General features: G+C 37.6%; 1 protein-coding gene and 1 long non-coding RNA gene across 2 annotated transcripts in view; both read left to right on the top strand.

Annotated features, from left to right (window-relative positions):
• Positions 1-1,403: 1,403 nt before the first annotated feature.
• Positions 1,404-13,614, top strand: LOC147823319 (THO complex subunit 2-like). Its single transcript, XM_087193430.1, is given in 3 exon segments — positions 1,404-1,646; positions 8,429-9,244; positions 9,246-13,614. Coding segments are annotated over 3 exon segments (4,941 nt in total). The 5' UTR covers positions 1,404-1,481; the 3' UTR covers positions 13,206-13,614.
• Positions 13,615-21,916: 8,302 nt separating this feature from the next.
• LOC110344354 (uncharacterized) overlaps positions 21,917-25,494 on the top strand; it is a 34,922-nt gene continuing 31,344 nt past the window's right edge. Inside the window, exons 1-2 of the long non-coding RNA XR_015444018.1 lie at positions 21,917-22,072; positions 24,784-24,826. This is a non-coding gene — a long non-coding RNA (uncharacterized LOC110344354). The remainder of the gene's footprint in view (positions 22,073-24,783; positions 24,827-25,494) is intronic.

The following is a 25,494-nucleotide window of genomic DNA, read 5'->3' as shown; positions in this document are numbered from 1 at the left end:
GTATATATATATATGAAATCTTCTTTTACATTGTTATTTTTATTAACAGCGACTATTTAATATACATTTTAAAATTAGGTAATTAACCATACAGGTATCATTTCCAGTCTTCACTGTTCCTTTTTATAGGCTCATATTTTTATCTGATACCATTTTCTTTCCTTATAAAGACCTTCTTTTAATATTTTTTCCCCATTAAGTTGATTGGTACATTTTAGGTATAAAATAAATTTACATACATCATTGGGATCTTGTACCATTACATGAGTATCTTGGTTCTTATTTTTTTTCTCCTTCCCCTGCCCTCCCTTCAACCCCTCCAAAAAAAAAAAGCAGTGTTGGAGACATTTATTACATAATTTTAAGACTTCCTCTAAAGCTATAGTAATCAAGGCAGTGTTGGTGTAAGGAAAGACATATAGATCATTGGACTAAAACAGAGAATCTAGAAATAGAACCACACATATATGGTCCACTGATTTTTGAAAGGTTATTTAACATTAACATTTTATAGAACATGGCTTTATATGTCAAATTGGATAGGCTGTAGTATTCGGTTATTTTTTTTTTTTTGAAAAGGAATAAACAAAACTTTATTTGTAGACAACATGATCATCTAAGTAGAAAATCCTAACAAATTACAAAACAAAAATCTTCTAGAACTAATAAATGAGTTTAGTAAACCATGAGCTGAAGCTCAATTAAAAATATTTCTATAGTATTAGCAATAAACAACAGGGATTAAAAATTAAAACCAAACAGGACTATTTATAATAGCAGCAAAAGAGAAGTATTTATTAGGTATAAATATAAGTTTACAGTATACCAAAAACTGGAAAACTCTGGTTTAAGAAATCAAAGAAGACCCAAATAAACAGAAAGATATAATGTTGTTGAGACAATTCTAATTGACAAACAGCTCAACACAATCTTGAATTTCAGCATAGCCACAAAGATCAATGGAATAGAACAGAGTACAGAAACAGAGCCATGGGAACATTGTCTATAACTGATTTTTTTTTTTTTTTTACAAAAATGTAAAATACAGAAAGGATATCCTTTGTCAACAAACAATGCTGGAACTGTATATTCAGACAAAACAATACATTTTGAGCAATTCTTTATTCCTAATAAAAAATTAAGTCAAATAGATCACTAACCTTTATAAAATTCTAAAATTTCTACAAGAAAACATTAGAGCAAATCTTTGTGACTGAGGCAGAATTTTTTAAAAATGTTTTTTAAAGAAACATGCCAAATTAATATTTTTAAAGTGAACACTCCAGGCAGCCAGGGTTTAGTCACTTCGCGAAGGGGCTCACGGGTCTCAGTCACCTCCTTAGTGGCCGGGCCTTGGGCTTCCGCAGGCTGGGGGAGAAAGTGGGGAGGGAAATCACAAACCGAACTCGCAGCTCGCGGCATTCCGCGTGGGCGGCGCTCGAGAGCTACACATTCGGACCTGTGTTACTAGGGAGGGGAAGATGGAGGCAGCGACCGTGGCCGTCCCCGCTGAGTGGATAAAGGACAGGGAGAAATCCGGGAAAGGTAAATTTTTGCATTTATGCCGGCTTCTCAGTGAAAATAAAAGCCATGATAGTTCAACTTACAGAGATTTACAGCAAGCTCTCTATGAATTGTCCTATCATGTCATTAACGGAAATTTAAACCACGAACAGGCATCAAATGTTCTTTTTTTTTGGATTAAATTCTTTTATTGGTACATTGTAGGTATACAACACAATTACATTTCTCATGGGGAATTGCAGCGGGAGGGGTGGTGGCCGGGAAACCCCTTCCTCTGGACCAGGAGCAGTGGGATGGTGGCTCAGAAGCCCCTCCCTCTGGGCCGGGGGCTGTGGGAGGAATGGTGGCCTGGAAGCCCCTTCCTCTGGACCAGGAGCAGCAGGACAACGGCTCAGAAGCCCATACCTCTGGGCCGGGAGCAGCGGGACTCAGTACCTTGGTCTGGTGGTCTGGTGTCCTCTGCGTCTTTGTAGTGTGGAACTAGGTGGCTGCCTGTCTGCAGCGGGCCGATTCGGCGTCTTCCGCAGGACTCAGGACCTCGGTAGGGCGTGCACAGGGGAGGTCTGATTTTTTTAAAGTTCTTTATAGATTCTAGATAGTAGTCCTTTGTCTGAGGGACATTAGGTGAAAATTTTTCCCCACACTGTACGTTGTCTCTTCACACTGCTGGTGGTTTCTCTTCCTGTGCAGAAGCTTTTTAATAAGAAGAGATCCCATTTGTTGATTGTGCTAGCCCACGGGCAACTGAGGTTTTGTTCATAAAATCTTTTCCTACACCAATGTCTTCAAGAGTTCTACCTAACCTCTGTTCCAGCTGGTTCAGCGTTTCTGTTTTAGTATTTAGATCTTTAATCCACTTTGATTTTAGATTAGTGCATGGTGAGAGATACAGGTCTAGTTTTAATCTTTGGCAAGTTGAAACCCAATTTTTTCCAGCACCATTTATTAAAGAGGCTATCTTTCCTCCAGTGAGGGTATTTGGCTCCTTTGTTGAAGATGAGATGGCTGAGTGTGTCTGGCGTTGTTTCTGCATCTTCTAATCTGTTCCACTGGTCCTCAAGTTTGTTTCTTTGCCAGTACCATGCTGTTTTTATCACAGTAGCTTTGTAGTAGAGTTGCAAAGTGGGGGCTGTGATACTCCCTGCTGTGTCTCTGTTGCCAAGAATTGCTTTTGCTATTCTGGATCTCTTCTTGTCCCAAATGAATTTTTGGATTGTTTTCTCAAGGTCCATGAAGTATGCTGCTGGGATTTTAATTGGGATTGAACTGACTCTATACAGTAGTTTTGGAAGTATGGCCATTTTCACTATGTTGATCCTTCCTACCCAGGAGCAAAGGATGTCTTTCCATTTTCTTTTTATTAAATTCTTTTATTGGTACATTGTAGGTATACAACACATCTCATTGGGAATTGTACCTTTACATAATGAATCTTGTTTCTTATTTTTTTCCCATTTCCAGCCCTCCCTGCCCGCCCTCCACCCTTCCTTATTTACAAAGACTTTACTTCCATTTTTTCCATTTCTCATCATTTTTCCTTTCCCTTCTTTCCTTTCCCCTGCCCCTCCCATTACGCTTACCCCTTTGGACCTTTTCTTCCTGTTTTACATTATCGATTATTCATTCTAATCATTGGTACATTTTAGGTATACAATATAATGACACTCATCATTGGAAATTTGCACCTTTACATAGTCTCTCTTGGTTCTTACTTTTCACCCTTGCCCAGCCCTCCCTTCAACCCCTCCAGTCCTCCCTATTTACAAAGATTTTGTTCCTATTTTTCCATTTTCTCATGTTAATCCCATTCCCTTCTGTCCTTTCCCCTAGCCCTCCCACTTCCTTCCCCTTTGCCCCTTTTCTTCCTATTTCACATGACCTATAAAACATTTTAGTCCTTATTTACACTTTCAGTTTCTCACACCAGAGAAATTATTTGGTATTTACACATGTGTGTCCTATTTATTTCACTTAAGAGTATCGCCTCAATGTGCATCCACTTAGCTCTAAATGTCTCTAATTTCTCATTTTTTATGGCTGAGTAGTACTCCATTTTATTAAAAAACCACATTTTCTTTATCCAGTCTCCAGTTGATGGGCATTTGGGCTGTTTTCAAGTTTTAGCTATTACAAACTGTGCTGCTGTGAACATGGGTGCACATATATCACTGTGGTATGATTCTTTTAATTCTTCAGGGAAGATTCCCAGCAGTGGAATAGCAGGGTCAAATGGGACTTCCAGTCCTGTTACTTTGAGGTATCTCCATACTGATTTCCACAGTGCTTGCACCAGTCTACACTCCCACCAGCAGTGGGGCAGGCTTCCTCTTTCCCCACAGCCCCGCCAGCATTTCTTATTGGTTGATTTCATGATAGCAGCCATTCTTTCTGGAGTGAGGTGGAATCTCAGCGTTGTTTCCATTTGCACCTCTTGAATGACCAGTGATGTTGAACATTTTTTCATGTATTTATTTGCTATTTCTACTTCTTTGTGTGAGAAATGTCTGTTCATTTCAGATGCCCATTTTTGGATTGGGTCTGTAAATTTGGGAGGTCTGATCTTTTTAAGTTCTTTATAGATTCGAGATAGTAGACCTTTGTCTGAGGAAGAGCAGGTGAAGATTTTTTCCCACATTGTGGGTTGTCTGTTCACACTGCTGGTGGTTTCTCTTGCTGTGCAGAAGCCTTTTAATAAAAAGAGATCCCACTTGCTGATTGTTTGTGCTAGTTCACGGGCAACTGACGTTTTGTTCTTAAAATCTTTTCCTACACTGATGTCTTCAAGGGTTCTACCTAACCCCTGTTCCAACTGGGTCAGAGTTTCTATTTTAATATTTAGATCTCTAATCCATTTTGATTTTAGTTTAGTGCATGTTGAGAGATACAGGTCTAGTTTTAATCTTTGGCAAGTTGAAGCCCAATTTTTCCAGCCCCATTTATTAAAGAGGCTATCTTTCGTCCAGTGAGGGTGTTTGGCTCCTTTGTCGAAGATGAGATGGCTGAGTGTGTCTGGCATTGTTTCTACATCGTCTAATCTGTTCCTCTCGTCCTCAGGTCTGTTTCTTTGCCAGTACCATGCTGTTTTTATCACAGTAGATTTGTAGTATAATTGCAGGTTGGGGATTGTGATACCCCCTGCCATGTCTCTGTTATCTAGAATTGCTTTTGCTATTCTGGGTCTCTTCTTGTTCCAAATGAATTTTTGGATTGTTTTGTCGAGGTCTATGAAGTATGCTGCTGGGATCTCAATTGGAATTGCATTCAATCTGTATAGCAGTTTTGGAAGTATGGCCATTTTCACTATATTAATCCTTCCTACCTAGGAGCAGGGGATGTCTGTCCATTTTCTGATATCATCTTCAATCTCTCTTTTCAGAGTGCCATCGTTTTCAGAGAAGAGGCCTTTGATTTCTTTCGTTAAGATGATTCCTAGGTATTTCAGTTTTTTGGATGCTGTTGTGAAAGGAATTATTTGCCCTATTTCTCTCTCAGTGAATCTGTCATTGGTGTAGAGGAAAGCTATTGACTTTTGTGTGCTGACCTTGTAACCAGCTACTTGACTGAATTTGGTTATTAAGTCTAGAAGACTTTTGGTGGAGTTCTTGGGGTCTTCTATATAGAGTATCATGTCATCTGCAAATAATGACAATTTGACTTCTTCATTACCTATCTTTATTCCTTTTATTTCTTTCTCTTGTCTAATTGCCGTGGCTAATATTTCCAGAACTATATTGAACAAGAGTGGTGATAGTGGGCATCCTTGTCTTGTTCCCGATTTGAGTGTGAAGGATTTCAGTTTTTGACCATTTAGTATGATATTGGCTGTTTTTCATAGATGGCTTCTATCAGTTTGAGGTAGAGACCATCTAGTCCAATTTTTGGAGGGTTTTTATCATAAATGCATGTTGCATTTTGTCAAATGCTTTTTCTGCGTCTATGGAGAGAATCATATGGTTTTTGTCCTTGGCTCTGTTGATATAGTGTATTACATTGATTGATTTGCGTATATTGAACCATCCCTGCATCCCTGGGATGAATCCCACTTGATCAGGGTGTATGATCTTCTTGATGATCTTCTGCATTCTGTTTGCCAGTATCTTATTAAGAATTTTTGCATCTATGTTCATTAGTGGTATTGGCCTATAGTTCTCTTTTTCAGTTGGGTCTTTCTCTGCTTTGGGGATCTAGGTGACGCTTGCTTCCAGGAATGAATTTGGGAGTATTTCTTCCCTTTCCATTTCATTTAAGATTTTAAACAGTAGTGGCAGCAGTTCCTCTCTAAATGTCTTGTAGAATTCAGCAGTGAAGCCATCAGGGCCTGGGCTTTTCATAGTTGATAAGTTTTTAATTACGTTTTCTATTTCATTGGTTGATATTGGGTTGTTCAGAATTTTTAGGGCTTCTTTGTTCAACTTCGGTAATTCATGTGTATGTAGGAATCTATCCATTTCTTCTGTGTTGTCCATCTTATTGGCGTATAGGTTCTGGAAGTAGGTATTGATGATCCTCTGGATTTCTGCTGGGTCTGTTGTCATTTCACCCTTTTCATTCCTAATTGCATGAATTTGGGCCTTTTCTTTCCTTTTCTGACAAGGTTGGCTAAAGGTTTGTCAATTTTGTTGATTCTTTCGAAGAACCAACTCTTGGCTTCATTGATTTTTTGTATTGTTCTCTTAGAATCAATTGCATTGATTTCTGCCCTGATCTTTATAATTTTCTCCTTTCTATGGGCCTTGGATTTGTCCTGCTTTTCTTTTTCTAAAAGCTTGAGTTTCAGCATCAAGTTGTTTAATTGGGCCTGCTCTGTTTTCCTAGTATGAGTATTCACTGCCATGAATTTCCCTTGTAAGACTGCTTTCATTGTGTCCCATAGATTCCAATATGTTGTATTGTCATTGCCATTTAATTGAAGGAAGTGTCTGATTTCTTCTTTAATTTCCTCTGTGACCCATTGGTTATTAAGAAGTGTGTTGGTCAATTTCCACGTGTTTATGAAATTTTTTGAGTTTCTTTTGCTATGGATCCCTAATTTCATCACACTATGTTCTGATAATATACAGGGGATAACTTCAGTTCCTTTGCACTTAGTTAAACATGTTCTATGTGTGAGTATGTGGTCTATTTTTGAGAATGACCCATGTGCAGCTGAGAAGAATGTGTATTCTGATTTTGTGGGGTGGAAGACTCTGTAAACATCTGTTAAGTTCATTTGTTCAAGAGTTGGATTGAGTTCTAGTATTTCATTAGTTATTTTTAGTCTAGTTGATCTATCTATTTGTGACAGTGGGGTGTTGAGGTCCCCCACTACAATTGTATTAGTGCATATATGACTTTTCATGTCCGTTAGTATTTCTTTTATGTAGTTGGGTGCACTAGTGTTTGGTGCATAGATATTCATGATTGTCATCTCTTCCTCTTGGATTCTTCCCTTTACAAGGATGTAATGTCCTTCTTCAACTCTCTTAATCAGTGTTGGTTTGAAATCTACTTGATCTGCCAAGAGGATAGCTACTCCTGCTTTTTTGGGGGTTCCTGTCTCATGGAGTATTATTTTCCACCCTTTAACTTTCAGTCTATGAGTTTCCTTTTGAATTAAGTGTGTTTCTTGTATGTAGCATATTGTTGGATTTTGCTTCTTGACCCATTCTGCTAGTCTATTTCTTTTGATTGGTGAATTGAGACCATTAACATTGATGGTTATAACTGAAACATATTGACTTGTCATTGCCATGACTTTTTCTTTTTGTTGGGTTCTCCCCCTTTACACTCAATTTCTTGTCATGCCAGATGGGTTCATTCTGCTTTGCTTCCTGGGGTTGTGATCCTCAATGTCTGTTCCTAGAATATTGTGTAAAATTCTTTGGAGTGCTGGTTTGGTATTCACGAAGTTCCTAAGGTGCTCTTTGTCATGAAAGTATCTTATTTCTCCATCCATTTTGAAAGATAGTTTTGCAGGGTCCATCAATCTGGGTTGGAGGCTGTTTTCTTTTAGGGCTTGGAATATGTCACTCCAAGCTCTTCTTGCCTTGATGGTTTGTGTTGAGAAGTCTGCTGTGATTCTGATGGGCTTTCCTTTGTATGTGATTTGTTTCTTTTCTCTGACTGCTTGGAGAACTTTGTTCTTCTGTTGTGTTTCTGGAATCTTAACAATTATATGCCTATGTGTAGATTCTTTTTGATCAGGACTATTTGGAGTCCTATATGCCTCACTTATCTCTATGTCAAGCTCTTTTCCCCTGCTTGGGAAGTTTTCTGCCACTATTTCTCTTAAGAGATTTTTTATGTCATCTCCACTCTCTCCTGTTTCTTCATTGAGCCCAATCAGTCTTATGTTATTCTTCTTTGCGTCGTCTAGCAGCTGCTGGATTGATTTCTCATCTTCCCTTATAATTTTGAAGCAATTTTTCTTTTCCTGGTCACTAATTGCAATCTTATCTTCTATATCTGAAATTCTGTCCTCATATTGGCTCATTCTGCTGTGTAGGCTTTCAATGGAGTTTTTCATCTCCTGGAAATCTATTTGCATCTGTTTTATGGATTCCATTTGTTTCTTTTGTTGGGATTCCATCATGTTCCTGAGCTCCTCTCTAAATTTATTAATCATGTCTTGCACTAGGGGCACAATTTCTCCTGTTATCTGAGAAATTATTTCTGATTTCATTTTTCCCAGATCCTCTTTTGTTGTGAATTCAGAGAGTCCAGGTGGTTGAGTATCAGAGTGTTCCATCTCATTTCCCTTTGGGGTTGCTGTAGGTGATCTGGAAATCTGTTTTTGAGACTTATGTACTTGTTTTCTCATTTTGACTTGGGTGGGAGGTTGTTAGCGCCTGCACAGATTACCTCCTCTGAGCTGGGTGAGGTGGGACAGGGGCCGGGAGCAGCAGTAGGGATGGTGACTCAAAAGCCCATTAGCGGAAATTTAAAGCACGAACAGGCATCAAATGTTCTTAAGGACCTTAGTGAATTTCGTGAGCATATGGCCTCCATTCTTGCTGATGTTTTCTGTCATTTAGATATTGAGACAAATTGTTTAGAAAACAAAAGCAAGAGAGACTATTTTATACAGTTGGTATTAGCATGTTTGTATTTTGTTTCAGACACAGTTCTAAAGAAACGCCTAGATCCAGAAACATTGGAATCATTTGGACTCATTAAACAGTCACAGCAATTCAATCAAAAGTCAGTTAAAATCAAGACAAAACTCTTCTATAAGCAGCAAAAATTCAATTTGTTAAGAGAAGAGAATGAAGGATATGCCAAGCTGATTGCTGAATTGGGGAAAGATTTGTCTGGAAATATTACTAGTGATTTAATCTTAGAAAATATAAAATCTTTAATAGGATGCTTTAATCTGGATCCCAATAGAGTTTTGGATGTCATTTTAGAAGTGTTTGGATGCAGGCCAGAACACGATGACTTCTTTATATCTTTATTAGAATCTTACATGAGTATGTGTGAACCGCAAACACTGTGTCATATTCTTGGGTTCAAATTCAAGTTTTATCAGAAACCAAATGGCAAGACTCCATCGTCTTTATACAGAGTCGCAGCAGTACTTCTGCAATGTAATCTTATTAATTTAGATGATCTTTATGTACATCTTCTTCCAGCTGATAATTGCATTATGGATGAACACAAACGAGAAATTGTGGAAGCTAAGCAAATTGTTAGAAAACTTACAATGGTTGTATTGTCTTCTGCAAAACTTGATGAGCGAGAAAAAAAAAAAGGAAAAAGAAGAGGAGAAAGTAAAGAAGCCACCTGACAACCAAAAACTTGGTTTGTTGGAAGCTTTGTTAAAGATTGGTGATTGGCAGCATGCACAAGACATTATGGATCAGATGCCTCCATACTATGCAGCATCACATAAGCTAATAGCTCTTGCTATTTGCAAGCTCATTCACATAACTATTGAGCCTCTCTACCGAAGAGTTGGCATTCCTAAAGGTGCTAAAGGCTCACCTGTTAATGCTTTGCAAAACAAGAGAGCACCAAAGCAAGCAGAGAGCTATGAAGATTTGAGAAGAGATGCATTCAGTATGTTCTGTTACCTTGGTCCTCACCTTTCTCATGATCCTATTTTATTTGCAAAAGTGGTGCACATAGGCAAGTCATTTATGAAGGAGTCTGATGGAAGCAAACAAGAGGATAAACAGAAAACAGAAGTTATCCTTAGCTGTTTGCTAAGTATTACTGACCAGGTACTACTTCCATCTCTTTCTTTGATGGACTGCAATGCTTGTATGTCTGAGGAACTATGGGGGATGTTGAAAACATTTCCTTACCAGCATAGATACCATCTGTATGGCCAGTGGAAAAATGAAACTTATAAGAGTCACCCACTTTTAGTAAAAGTTAAAGCTCAAACAATAGACAGAGCCAAATATATCATGAAGAGGCTAACCAAGGAAAATGTGAAAACTTCAGGAAGACAAATTGGGAAGTTGAGCCACAGCAATCCAACCATTTTGTTTGATTATATCCTGTCACAAATACAGAAGTATGATAACTTAATAACACCTGTAGTAGATTCATTGAAATACCTCACTTCATTGAATTATGATGTCTTGGCCTATTGTATCATTGAAGCTTTAGCTAATCCAGAAAAGGAGAGAATGAAACATGATGACACAACTATCTCTAGCTGGCTTCAGAGTTTGGCTAGTTTCTGTGGTGCAGTTTTTCGTAAATATCCAATTGATCTTGAGGGTCTTCTGCAGTATGTGGCCAATCAACTAAAGGCAGGCAAAGGTTTTGACCTGCTTCTATTGAAAGAAGTGGTGCAAAAAATGGCAGGAATAGAAATTACAGAGGAGATGACAATGGAACAACTAGAGGCTATGACAGGTGGTGAGCAGTTGAAAGCTGAGGGTGGTTATTTTGGCCAGATCAGAAACACTAAAAGATCCTCTCAGAGATTAAAGGATGCATGGTTGGACCATGATCTTGCTCTTCCTCTCTGCTTACTTATGGCTCAGCAGAGGAATGGGATAATCTTTCAGGAAGGTGGAGAGAAACATTTGAAACTTGTGGGAAAGCTCTATGACCAGTGTCATGATACCCTGGTACAGTTTGGTGGGTTTTTAGCATCAAATCTAAGCACAGAAGATTATATAAAGCGAGTGCCTTCCATTGATGTGCTCTGCAATGAATTTCATACACCCCATGATGCAGCATTTTTTCTATCTAGGCCAATGTATGCCCACCACATTTCGTCAAAGTATGATGAACTTAAAAAATCAGAAAAGGGAAGTAAACAGTGACATAAAGTTCATAAATACATTACATCATGTGAGATGGTGATGGCTCCAGTCCATGAAGCAGTGGTCTCCTTACATGTTTCCAAAATCTGGGATGACATCAGCCCTCAATTCTATGCCACATTCTGGTCACTGACAATGTATGACCTTGCAGTTCCACATACCAACTATGAACGAGAAGTCAATAAACTTGAAGTCCAGATGAAAGCAATTGATGACAATCAGGAAATGCCTCCTAATAAAAAGAAAAAAGAGAAGGAACATTGTACTGCCCTTCAGGACAAGCTTCTTGAAGAAGAAAAGAAACAGATGGAACACGTACAGAGAGTTCTACAAAGACTGAAATTAGAAAAGGACAACTGGCTTTTAGCAAAAACTACCAAAAATGAGACCATCACAAAATTTCTACAGCTGTGTATATTTCCTCGATGTATTTTTTCAGCAATTGATGCTGTTTACTGTGCTCGTTTTGTTGAGTTGTTACATCAACAAAAAACTCCAAAATTTTTCACACTTCTTTGCTAGGATCGAGTTTTCTCTGATATAATTTACACAGTTGCAAGCTGTACTGAAAATGAAGCTAGCCGATACGGGAGATTTCTTTGCTGTATGTTAGAGACTGTAACCAGGTGGCATAGTGATAGAGCCACATAGGAAAAGGAATGTAGAAACCATCCAGGATTCCTTACTATATTGCGGGTAACTGGATTTGATGGTGGAAATAAAGCTGATCAATTAGATTATGAAAATTTTCGACGTGTTGTACTTAAATGGCATTACAAGCTAACCAAGGCATCAGTTCATTGCCTTGAAACAGGCGAATATACTCACAACAGGAATATCTTGATTGTGCTAACAAAAATACTTCCTTGGTATCCAAAAGTTTTGAGTTTGGGTCAGGCTTTGGAAAGAAGAGTGCATAAAATCTGCCAAGAAGAAAAAGAGAAGAGGCCAGATCTATATGCATTGGCTATGGGCTACTCTGGGCAGTTGAAAAGTAGAAAGTCATACATGATACCAGAAAATGAGTTTCATCACAAAGACCCTTCTCCGAGGAATGCTGTTGCGAGTTTACAAAATGGGCCTGGTTGTGGGTCTTCTTCTTTATCATCAACAGGAAGTTCATCTAAGTCCTATGAGAGCAGTAATGAGAAGAATGATAAATCAAGGGAGAGATCTCAGTGTGGTGTGAGAGCTGTTAATAAAGCATCTAGGGCCACACCTAAAGGAAATTTAAATAATGGAAATAGTGGCTCTAACAGTAGCAAAGCTGTTAAAGAAAATGACAAAGCAAAAAGGAAAGAGAAAGAAAAAGAGAAAAAAGAAAAGACTCCAGCTACTACTCCAGAGGCCAGGGTACTTGGTAAAGATGGTAAAGAAAAACCAAAGGAAGAGCGGCCAAAGAAAGATGAAAAAGCAAGAGAGACCAAGGAAAGAACACCTAAGTCTGACAAAGAGAAAGAAAAATTCAAAAAAGAAGAAAAAGCTAAAGATGAGAAATTCAAGACTGCTGTCCCCATCGTAGAAGCAAAACCGACTCAAGAAAGGGAAAGAGAGAAAGAGCCGTGGAGAGAAAGAGATAGAGCAAAGGAAATGAAAAGAAAGGAAAATGTTAAAGGAGGAGAAAAAACACGAGTTTCTGGGTCCTTGAAGTCACGTGTTCCCCGATCAGCTGTTGCAGAACCTGAGAGGGAACAAAAACATCGCAAAATTGATACCCACCCTTCTCCATCACATTCCTCCACAGTAAAGGACAGTCTCATCGAACTCAAGGAGTCTTCAGCAAAGCTCTACATTAATCATACTCCTCCACCACTGTCCAAGAGTAAGGAGAGAGAAATGGACAAGAAAGATTTGGACAAGTCAAGGGAAAGATCCCGAGAAAGAGAGAGAAAAGATGAAAAGGATAGGAAAGAAAGGAAAAGGGATCATTCAAACAATGACCGTGAAGCGCCACCGGACTTAATCAAGAGGAGGAAAGAGGAAAATGGAAGGATGGGGGTTTCAAAACACCAAAGTGAAAGTCCTTGTGAGTCTCCTCATCCAAATGAGAAAGACAAGGAAAAAAATAAGTCAAAATCTTCAGGCAAAGAAAAAGGCAGTGATTCACTTAAATCCGTGAAGATGGATAAAATCTCCTCTGGTGGCAAAAAGGAGTCCAGGCATGATAAAGAAAAGATAGAAAAGAAAGAGAAATGGTACTGTTCAGGAAAGGAAGAGAAGAAACATCATAAGTCCTCGGACAAGCACAGATATGGGTATGGACAGACCCCTAAGCTGAAGGTCTCCCAGAGGAAGATGCCAAAGCTCCATGCGTCATTCTCAGAATGGTATCTCCCATCATTAGGAGCTTCTGGTGCCGTCCAGTTAATGGGAATCTCCTTTAAGTCAGAAGATGAATATACACCACCATCCTCTTGACAAGACATTCCAAAGTCACAGATTTTCGGAACATTACTTTCACCTCCAGGTAGTTTCTAGTAGCAAGGTCCCTGTGCATACAATTTTTACTCAAGATACTCCATGCAGAAACAGCATCTAATGAAAATTTCACTAACTGAGTTTTAGTTCATCCTTCTTTCTCAGGAAGGAGAGGAAATCGCCCTCTGGAACCAGTTCCTTGATGATGTAGATAGGCTGTCTTTGTGTGCAAACTATAAGTTTTACAACATTGGGATAATTACGTTGCTTGAGGATTTTGGCTTCTTGTAAAAATTTTGATTTCGGTTCTGGGGAAAGATCTTAACTTGTTTTAACAGCAACATAGTTTTATTCCTAATATCCCCTTAATTTTGTCATCAAAATTTCCCTTGCCCAATAAATCCCCTAATGTGACATCTTGATTATTGAGAATGTATTTCTTATTCTAGTTATGGTCAAACAGATATTGTGATGTTCTTTATTTAGAACCACTTTATTTCTTTTTTTTTTTAAATTAAATTCTTTTATTGGTACATTGTAGGTATACAACACAATTACATTTCTCATGGGGAATTGTACCTTTACATAATGCATCTTGGTTCTTATTTTTCCCTCATTCCTAGCCCTCCCTTCACGCCCTCCACCCCTCCCCATCTACAAAGACTCTACTTCCATTTTTTTCATTTCTCATCATTTTTCCTTTCCCTTCTTTCCTTTCCCCTGCCCCTCCCACTACCCCTACCCCTTTGGACCTTTTCTTCCTATTTTGCATTATTGATTATTCATTCGAATCATTGGTACATTTTAGGTATACAATATGATGACATTCATCATTGGAAATTTGCACCTTTACATAGTCTCTCTTGGTTCTTATTTTTCACCCTTGCCCAGCCCTCCCTTCAACCCCTCCAGTCCTCCCTATTTACAAAGATTTTGTTCCTATTTTTCCATTTTCTCATATTAATCCCATTCCCTTCTATCCTTTCCTCTAGCCCTCCCACTTCCTTCCCCTTTGCCCCTTTTCTTCCTATTTAACATTACCTATTATACATTTAGTCCTTATTTACACTTTCTGTTTCTCACACCAGAGAAACTATTCGGAATTTATTCATGTGTGTCCTATTTATTTCACTTAAGAGTATCGCCTCAATGTGCATCCACTTAGCTCTAAATGTCTCTAATTTCTCATTTTTTATGGCTGAGTAGTACTCCATTTTATTAAAAAAACACATTTCCTTTATCCAGTCTCCAGTTAATGGGCATTTGGGCTGTTTCCAAGTTTTAGCTGTTACAAACTGTGCTGCTAAAACATCACTTTTTTCAATTTAAAAAATTGAGATAAATTCACTCTTAAAGTGTATAATTCAGTGGTTTTTAGTATAATTCACTATGCTGAGCAGCCATCACCACTGTCTACTTTCAGAATTTCTTTCATGTATTTGACAATAACTGTGTGTAGTGAAGGTTTTCCCACATTGCTTACGTATATTAGGTTTATCCCAAGTGTGATTTCTTTCATGTCTTTGACAATGACTGTGTCTCCTGAAGGCTTTCCCGCATTGTTTACACATACAGGGTTTCTCCCTAGTGTGAGTTCTTTCATGTTCTTGACAACTAGTGTGTGTACCAAAAGCTTTCCCACATTGCTTACATACATATTTATTCCCCCCACTGTGATTTCTTTCATGGATTTGAACATCACTGGGTTTGGTGGAGGCTTTCACACTTTTCTTGCATACAATGGTCTTCTCTCCAGGGTGAGTTCTTTCACTAAAATCTGAGTGGGTTTTCCCACACTGCTCATATTGATAGGGTTTTTCTCCCGCAGTAGTCCTTGCATGATTCTGAAAGAACTGGAAATCACCGCAAGTTCTTCCATCTTCATTACATTTATGCAGCGTCTCTTCAAATCCCAAATACTCACATGGCTTCAGCCTGGTGTGAGCTGTGACAGGCCCATTTAGTGATAAATGATCAATCAGGGATTTTCTGCAGGCTAGGTTTTCAGGTGGTTTAAACCAGTTTGTTTCAGGTTCACATTAGCATTTGCAGTCCAAAGGAATATTTCTTCATGTTGCTTCCAATCATTATATTGACAGCATTTCTCTACCTCTTCATTTTTTAGATTTGTCCTGTTATTTTTGTATTCTTCTTCAATTTGCTGGTTATCCCATGTTCTTCCTATAGCAGCCACGTGCATAAAGGTTTCCCCATCACATCTCCGTAGAACTTCTTTTGGGATGGACTCAGCAATGCCCACTCCTCCACAGTGAAGTTCACAGCCACATCTTTAAAAGCCACTACCTCCACTGTGAGGCTTGAGGGTTTCCCAGCGTCCTTCTCATGCAGTCCACAGCCAGTAGAAGTCACAGAAGCGCATCTGCGTCAATTTCAGAAGCGCCCCCTGGGTGTGTGGGTAGAAGGGATCCAGCAGTCCCTCTGAGGGCAGCCCCACGCTGGACCCGGGTCTGGGCACACCGCCACTGCTGCAAGTGATGCGAACGAGCCCCACCCCAGCCCAGCAACATCGCGGCCCAGCCCACCAGCCGCCTGGGCCAGGGACCTGGGCCCTCAGTACTCGGTTATTTTTCTTTTTTTTCCATTAAGTTTATTGGTACGTTTTAGGTATAAAATATAGTTACATTCATCATTGGGATCTTGTACTATTACATGAGCATCTTGGTTCTTATTTTTCTTTTCCCCTTCCCTTGCCCTCCCTTCACCCCCTCCACCTTTCCCTATTTGCAAAGACTTTGTTTCCATTTTTTTCCTTTTCTCATATTTTTTCTTTTACCTTTCTTCCTTTCCCCTACCCCTCCCACTTCCCCTGCACCTTTAGACCTTTTCTTTCTGTTACACAATATCAATTATACATTTTTAAAATTACAATATTAAGATCTAGGAGACATTACTACAGATTTTACAGAATTTAAAAGGATATAGAAAGCATACTACAAAAATCTTTTTTGAAATAAATTTGACAACTTCTAAGAAGTACCTTGGGAGACAAATTAATGAAACTAACTCTGGAGGAAATATAAAATTTGAATAGCACCTATTAAAGTATATTCCTAGCTTGAAAACCTACCTATATGACAACAGCAGGCTCATATACATTTTAACTGATAAATTATATCAAATATTTAAAGCAGAAAAAAGAAGGAACACTTCTTCCCTCATTTTAGGAAATCAACATTGTGTTAATCCTAAAACTGGATAAAGATAATAGAAGAAAAAAGTATGAACATAGATAGAAATTTGTTTCACAAAACAAACTATTAGAAGTCAGATCTGGCAGGATGTAAAAAGTGGTTTTGTTATAGGGATGGCAGTGTTGGTTCAGCATTGGAAGACCCACCCCCAAAAGTCATCATTTTAACAGAGGAAAGGAAAAAGCCATATGATCCTGTCACTAGTTGGAGAAAAAGTGTTGGACTAAATTCTACAGCTGTTCATGGTAAAAGCTATCAGGAGACTAGAAGTAGAACAGAACCTTCTCAATAGATTAAAGACATGTATTCCATACTTCCAGTGAGTATGCCTCATATGAATGGAGAAGATACAATGCTTTCTCCTTAAGGTGGGGAACAAGGGCAGTTATGCTTACTCTCTTTATCTGTCCATTAAGCTTTGAAACCTAGGCCCAACCAAAATAGTCTGGCAATAAAATGACACAATTAGGATAGGATTGGCAAGGTAGAAGCAAAATCTTTATATGTAGATGAAATGATCATCTACAGAGAAAATACTAAGAAATCTCTAGGAACCCCTAGAACTTGTATTTGAATTTAGCAGGATTAGAAAACACAAGGTGTATATAAAATTTCAGGTCTGTGTATACTTGCTATAAATGAAGAATTGGATACTAAAATTTAAAAGTTATGTAGGAGTACAAAGGACCTAGAAAAGTTAAAAAAAATAGTGTTGGAAGACATTTAGTACCTAATTTTAAGACTTCTTCTAAAGCTACAGTAATCAAGGCAGTGTTGGTGTAAGGAAAGACATATAGATCATTTGAATAAAACAGAGAATCTAGAAATAGAACCACATATATATGGTCCACTGAGTTTTGAAAGATTATTTAACATTAGCATTTTATAGGATATAAACTCAATTCAAGAGCCAAGGAAGAGACAGTGTTTTCAGCCAATGGCACTAGAACACCTGGTATCCATATATACAAAATTAACCTCAACCCTTTATTTCCATACTTGAAAGGATCTATGAACCTAAATAAGAAAGCCTAAAAGTATAAAACTATAAGAAGAAATTATAAGGGAAAATGTTTATGAATTTAGGGTAGGCAAGAACTACCTAGGATACAAAAGACATGATGTATAAAAGAAAAAAATTGATAAATGAGATTCCATCCAAATTTAGAACTTTAAATGACATCATTAAAATGAAAAGTAGTCCTTAAACAGACCATATTTACAATGCATGTAACCTATGGCCAGAATATATAAAGAATTCTTAGAGCTCATTAATAGACAATCCAATTAAAAAGTAGACATAAGAAGATGATAAATAGCCAGTACAGCACGAGGAAAGGTGTGCAACTCTAGAATCAGAAAAATACTAATCAGTGCAATAATATGATTGAATTATACACTCAGGGAGATGAAGTTAAAAGTTTGAAAAGCCTTGTCATGAATTTTTCTTTTTTGTTGGATTCTCCCCCTTTGCATTTAATTTGTCACGCCCAATGGATTCATTCTGCTGGGTTTCCTGGGGTTGTGATCCTCATTGTCTTTTCCTAGGGTATTGTCTAAAATGTTTTGGAGTGCCAGTTTGATATTTATGAAGTTGCTGAGGTGCTGTTTATCATGAAAGTATCTTCTTTCTCCATCAATTTTGAAAGACAGTTTTGCAGGGTACATCAATCTGGTTTGGAGGCTGTTTTCCTTTAGGGCTTGAAATACCTCACTCCAAGCTCTTCTTGCCTTGAGGGTTTGCATTGAAAAGTCTGCTGTGATTCTGATGGGCTTTCCTTTGTATGTGATTTGTTTCTTTTCTCTCACTGCTTGTAGAATTTTATTCTTCTGTTGGATTTCTGGAATTCTAACTATTATATGCCTATGTGTAGATTTTTTTTGATCAAGGCTATTTGGAGTCCTAAATGCCTCACTTATCTGTATGTCAAGTTCTTTTCCCCTGCTTGGGAAGTTTTCTGCCATCACTTCTGTGAACAGTTTTTTTTATGTCATCTGCACTCTCTCCTCTTTCTTCATTGACTCCAATCAGTCTTATGTTATTGTTCTTTCCATCATCTACCAGCTTCTGGATTGATTTCTCGTGTTCTCTTACAATTTTAAAGCAATATTTCTTTTCCTCCTCACTAATTGCAAACTTTTCTTCTATATCTGAAATTCTATCCTCACATTGGTTCATTCTGCTGCGCAGACTTTCGATGGATATTTTAATCTCCTGGAAATCTGTTTGCATCTGTTTTATGGATTCCATTTGTTTCCTATGTTGGGATTCCATCATGCTCCTCAGATCCTCTATTTTTTATCTGTGTCCTCTCTAGATTTATTAATCATGTCTTGCACCATGAGTACAATCTTTGCTGTTATCTGAGTAATTATTTCTGATTTCATTTTTCCCCGATCATCTTTTGTTGCCAGTTCAGAGAGTCCAGGTGGTTGAGTATCAGATTGTTCCATCTCATTTCCCTTTGGGGTTGCTGTAGGTGATCCAGATGTCTGTTTTTGAGGCTTGTTTATGTGTCTTCTCATTTCCATGGGTGAGGGGGTGCTTCTGGTGCCCATGTGGCTCACCTTCTCGGCCCTAGGAGCTTGGGATGGTGGCAGGAGAGCTTCCTTCTGGGTGCTGGGACTGGCTCAGCTTCTCTGTCCTAGGAGCTTGGGATGGCGGCAGGGGAGCTTCCTTCCAGGTGCTGGGACCTGCTCACCATCTTTGCCAGTACTCGGTTATTTAATAAATACAAATTTAGGTATTGCAGTGAAGGTATTTTGTAAATGTGGTTAACATCCACATTCAGCTATCCTTAAGTAAAGGATGTAGGTGAGCCCCCTCCAATCAGTTAAAGGCCTTAAGAGCAAAAGTTAAGTCTTGGTGGAGAATAAATTCTATCTCAAGACTGCAACATAGAAATCATGGCCAGATTTCAAGAGTGTTGGTCTGCCCTATAAGTTTTGAACTTGCCATTCTGCATGGTTGCATGAGTCAATTTCATAAAGTCAATTTCTATTTAGATATAAATTTATGCACATACCACTATAGATATGTAAGCTACTGGTACTGTTTTTCTGGAGAACCCTGAGTCATCACAGAATATCATGATTCAATTTTTTATAGACAGAAGAGATATTTCAAATTAAAATGTAAAGAACTTGCTAACTGCTCAGATATTAGAATGAGAGGGAAGAGCTAAAGATGAACACAGGCACCTTTTGTTTTGTAAGAATTAATTCTGTTTTAAATTTTTCTTCAAACTTCCTTAACATTTTTTCTTTTTTTTTTTTTACAAAATGGTAGTATATTGCTAATATCCTCGATTTGGTTATTATTCATTATGATGTGCATATGGAAATTAGGTTAAAAGTTGCAAATATAAATTATTTCCCTTAAAAAAATATACCGCTCCTCAATTCATCACTAATTGCTCTAAAACTTGAGTTTTCCCAACAGGTGGAAAACAGATATCATCCAGGACCAAGATCTAAGCAAGTGTCCCTGCAAAAGAGTAAATTTTAATATAAGTACCTATGCCTTGATTTCTTTAAAATACATTAGAGTTGCCCCAAATGAGTGATAAAATACCAGCATTTCTCAGTGATCTCCACCATTATCCCAAGTCTGGTGAGATCTCTTCAAACATATCTGAAATGTAAGAGTAGAAATGTCTGTATCTGCACACTATGTCTGTTCTGATCAATTTAATTCTTTCATTCCTATGCTTTCATTCCTATCCATTTCTGTAACTCTTCAGTTTCTCTTACAATGTTATACAATTCCAATCTATAACTAGCTCAGATATTGTAGGGAAATTAGGATCATTTAGTATTTAAGAGTACATTCACAACAGTACATGAAGTTATAAAATTGATAGATTTAATTTTTGTTATATCCCTCTGAGATAATCTGCTATGTCCTGTAAAACAGGAAATTTAAAGAGTCATGTACTTTGAATGGGAAAGAAAGAAAGAAAGAGAAAGAAAGAAAAAAGAAATAGTAAGAAGGAAAAAGAAAGAAAGAAAAGAAAGTGAAGGAAAGAAAGGGAGAAGGAAAGGGAAAAGAAAGGGAGAAAGAAAGAGAGGCAGATAGGCCTAAGGAGACGGGACTGATAATTGCCTTGATTTGACCATTACACATTGTGCACATGTAACAAACTATCATGTAGTATTTCATAAATACAACTGCAAAAATATGTTAATAAATCTATTTTCTCATAAAGATTATTAAGTGGCAACCATGGACAAAGCCCTTTCCAATGTATTATGAAACAACAACAATACAAAGCAATAACAGCAATATATAAAAATGTATACATTATCAAGAGCTAAAGATTTGGTTTAAAAGAAAATCCTGGTGTAACATAATCTCCTATGCAGAGTGTTCTGCCTTATACAGACCTCATTTCCTTACTGCTACATATAGGTTCATACCTAAGTTTTTCATTATGACCTGTGGACATGCCTCCTCCTTGTTACTTCAGAGAGTTCCTCCCCATCCTGTTGATAGTTTGGCGCAACAATATCAGACTATTTTTAAATTTTCAAACACGCGATTTTAACTAACCATGTCCACAGCTGACCCAGATCTTTCTCCCCAAACCTTCCCTAGACCAGTTTATGTTAACTCCATCCTTCCAGTTGCTGTGACCAAAAATGTGCAGACATCCTTGAATACTCCTTTTTTCTCCATTCCATGTACAGATGTCCTGTAAATCTGATTGAATTTGCATTCAAAATAAATCCAGAATCTAAGCAGTTGTTATCCTGACTATCCTTGTCTGATCCATGTATTTGGGAGGAAAAAAATACATTCTGAGACTAAAATCAAAGAACAGGAATCTTAGCCCCTCAAATGAACAAGAATATTAGCCTCTCAACTGGAAAGCATACAGTTGTACCAGTATATTCAGATCAGAGGAGTATAAACTGCTGAAGGGTATCTGTTTGTTGTATAACCAAGCCTCTCAGCTCTTCAAATTCTTCTAAATTATCAAAGGTTTTAGTCATTATCCTCTAAATTTAGTATAAATAACTTTTTTCTTCAGGGTGTGTGTATGTGGTCACCTATGAATAATTTGCAATTCCCATCCTCTTTTTTAGTTAGGTTTAGAGATGTTTGTGGCTCATCTTTCATGTGGTAACAATAATAGCCAATAAAGTTGGCATCTTGGTCTTGGACATCTCAGCCTCCAGAACTGTGAAAAAATAAATTTTTGTTGTTTTAAGCCGTTGAGTTTGTGGTATTCTGTTACAACCCTACTTTTCTTGACTAATTTGTTAGGTTTCCAGGCACTGCGCTAGGTACTTAGTCATTATCTCTATTTCCTATCAGATCCCAGTGATTGACATACCATTATCATTAATGGCCAGCTCTATTTTTTTTTTCCTATGGATAAGCATAGTGAGACTTAAGAAAGTTGTCTCTGCTCTGTGACACTTGGCACCTACCCCACAGAATCAGGTTTCCATTCAAGTCAGTCTGGGAGGGAAGCCAATCTTACCAATAGTTCAACGCTCCAGTGACAGTGAACCTTTTAGAGCTTTCAATGGTACAAACATCCGGCTGCAGCATACATGCCACAGGTTTGCCACCACTGGTTTAAGCTGTTCCCAGGCACTGAAGGAGGAGTTTAACTGGATAATTGCAAGGTCCCTGCTCATTTACAGGTAAATGAGTCTAGAAAATTCTTGGTGATTTTTGGCTAAATGCTTCATGGACTTTTAGAGAAGACAGAGACAGTTGTTCTTAATGAGCAACACTAGGCAGAACCTTGAGCTTCAGGTGGCCACTCCTGTCCTTGTTACAGGAGAAATGTCCCTGATGGCTTTATGAGAGGCCACTGATCCCTCATGCAGATTTAAGAGATTCTGAATGTGGGTGAAAAGATCAAGTTGGTTGATACTAGCATTGGCCTGCTGATAAGATATATACAGGTATTTCAAAACCATGCTGGACTAATCTGTTCAGGCTGATGTTACAGAATATCATGAACTAGATGCCTTAAAGAAAGGAAATTTATTTCCTCACATTTCTGAAGGCTGGATCAAATCCAAAGTCAAGGTGGAGGTGGAGATGGTTTCCAGCGAGGCCTTTCTTCCTCACCTGCCCACGCTCTCTTCCCATTCCTTTTCCTCTGTGCATGTACAGAAGGCTCCTCAGTTGTTCCTCTTCTTCCAGGATGTCATTCCTAACAGATTAGGCCTCCACTTTTATGATCTCATTTACTTTAATTACCTCCTTAAATGTTCTGTCTCCAAATACAGTCACACTGGGGCCTAGGGTTCCCACATAGGTATTAGGGGAGTCAGGACATAATTCATTCCATAACACCTACTAATAATCATTCATTTGACTTTTGTGGTATTACTTCACTTTTTAATTTCTGAATAGTAGATAATATGTATTCACAATTGGACTCTGAATATTGCTAAATTTAAGAGCTACAAACCTAAACCATGCATGAATTTATTATTTATTAAGACAAATTACTTAGATGCCTACTTCTTGCTGATTTTTGCATACTTGTTAGCTAATGTGCAAGGTTATCATTTTAAGGGCATAAGTAGAAATAGATCACATAATGTATAAATTTGAAATATTTAATTTTAACTGATATGGTATAACAATTTTTAAGTGAGTTATTTTGTATTATTCTTTTGTATTAACAACAAACACACACTACTTTTAAATGTCATTTGGGTTTTAGTGCAAATCATTTATTAAATGTTGTATACTCAGTTTAAATCTTACTGGGTAACAAAACATTAAAGTAAAGGGGAAAAATCTACATTGGCCTAATTTGAATTATATGTTCTTCTCAACAAGTATAATTGCTATTGACTGCCTAAAGCACTATTGTCTGAGTCATGAATAATCATAAAACATTACAATTGGCTCAAGAAGAATGGAATGAAACCCATCCAAAAAAAAAGGCACAAAATACCAACAACCCCCCCCTTTCCTCTTCCTCAAAGAATAAAGCCATGCAAAACACAATGGCTTTATTACCTGAGAAAATGTGCTACATAATAATCATGAGGAGCCTCATTTATTATAGATAGTATTTCACTTCAGGTTTGACATTTTATTCTGGAATGAAGCTCACTTGTTACTAAGTGTATGTCATAAAAAAAAGATAGAGACCCTTAGTACCATGCCTTCTTCTCATTACCTGAGTTCTTAATTCAGATCTAAGGACACAGATTTTTTACTTTAGCTGAATATTTTTCCAGAACATCCAGAAGTTGGATGTCACAAATGTCACAAGTTGAATATTGTGAAAAGGAGTTAATGTTTAAAGTCAATAAGCCTCTTGCCTGAGGGACATCTAGAGTCACTTGGCAGAGTATATTTACTAAATTACCCTGCACTCAGCATCCAGAGAGTAAGCTCCTATAGGCTCTCACAAAGGAGGTGGCATTAGGGTAACATAAAACACATACCATTCTAATATCTGGGTAATTTGTTGAAAATTCCAAAGATTAACCCAAAAGTCAATTTCCTTTAAGTCACAATTTAGCTTCATAAATGAATATTATTAAATACACATGCATATTAACAAACATGCTTATATTTTTCTGTTTCCATGGCAGTGTGTAAACCTTAGGAGTGGCTTCTCACCCTCAGCATTGTTGGCATTTGGGGTGGATAATTTTTTGTCCTGTGGGGCTGTCTTGTGCACTCTAGGAAGAATGAGTGGCATTTCTGGCCTCCATCCAATAGATGATAGCATAATGCCCTGGGTTTTGACAGTAAAAAATATTTCCAAACATTGTTGAATGTCCCATGTGGGGACAAAATATATCTTTTCTTCCAACCTCAAGCCCCTTAGTTTGAGAACCATAGCCTCTGAAGGTAAGTTTGCTGCAAGATGCAGAGCAGAACTAAGTCCTGTTTTATAAAAAACAGTCTGATGCATTTTGTTCCATGAAATGTCCCAGGAACTGTTGAAAATGAGAGGCAGAAGCATTTCAGTGCAGTAGAGCTGCATTTCTACGGCCCCTTTGATGGTTCTCTTCCATAACTATGAAGTCTCTGGCAGACGACTTGAAATTTCCCATGATCAATGGTAATTAGAACTCTGATTGACCAAACTAACAGCAATCAGATAAACCATTTAAGGTACAAAGAATTGTTGAGTAGGAAACAAAACTTAAAAGTTAGCTGGTTATTCTGGGGTTATACCTAATTTAAAGAGACTAAATTCCCAAGTAGAATGTATGTTTCCCACCTCTGTGTTTTGGAGTTCTTTTCTGATTCTCACAACAACTTACTCACTTTGTATTTTGATTATTTGCTAATGTATCTGTCTGACCACTAGCCTATGTGCTTTTGACAAATAGTATTTCTTAAATATTTTTATGTTCTCTATTTTCAGCATACTGGAAAGAGAAATGATTACATAAGTATTTGCTAAATAAGTAAGTAAATACTGCAACTGATGATTTACTTAACATTTATTAAGTAGTTGTATATGTCAACACATTGTTCTACAACCTGGGAATGCACAGATAAATTACCATTAGTTCTGATTCTTTGAGGATTCATTCAAAGTGGCAAAAACAGACCCAAAATAAAGTAGTTGGAGGAGAATAGATTTTAGAAAGTACTAAAGAGCAAATTGTAGGGCACTGTGAAGAGTGGCTAGTACTGAGCTATAGTATTTCAGAGTGAAGAAAGCAGTACATAACCCTAAGTAATACTTTATCTTTTAAACCATACTTTCATCAGAAGGAAAGTCTATATAGAATTATGCCTGGAAACACTAAAGAGACATATGATCTAATTATTTTCTTCACCAACACAAAAATAAGTACAGCATCCCTAAACAGAAAATATAACTGGAATGAGAGTTCAAAGATCTAAGTTCATGCTCTAGGCAGAAGTATGTGGCAAATTGCTTATGCTCCATATTTTAATTGACAGTTCTACAGCTGAGTTCTAATGCTGCTGTAACAAATTATCAAAGTGGTTTAAAATAATCCTAGTTTAGCTTATTACAATTATGTAAGTCACAAGTCTGTCACAGGCCTCGCTGTACTGCAGTGAAGGTGTCAACAGGGGCAAATTCCTTTGCTTATTTCTTCTT

Source organism: Heterocephalus glaber, unplaced genomic scaffold (assembly GCF_053883595.1).
Source record: "Heterocephalus glaber isolate CG9 unplaced genomic scaffold, H.glaber_assembly_v1.0 deba00001593, whole genome shotgun sequence".
NCBI classification, from domain to species: Eukaryota; Metazoa; Chordata; class Mammalia; order Rodentia; family Bathyergidae; genus Heterocephalus; species Heterocephalus glaber.
The sequence above is the reverse complement of the archived record's forward strand: the minus strand, read 5'-3'. Positions and strand labels throughout refer to the sequence as shown.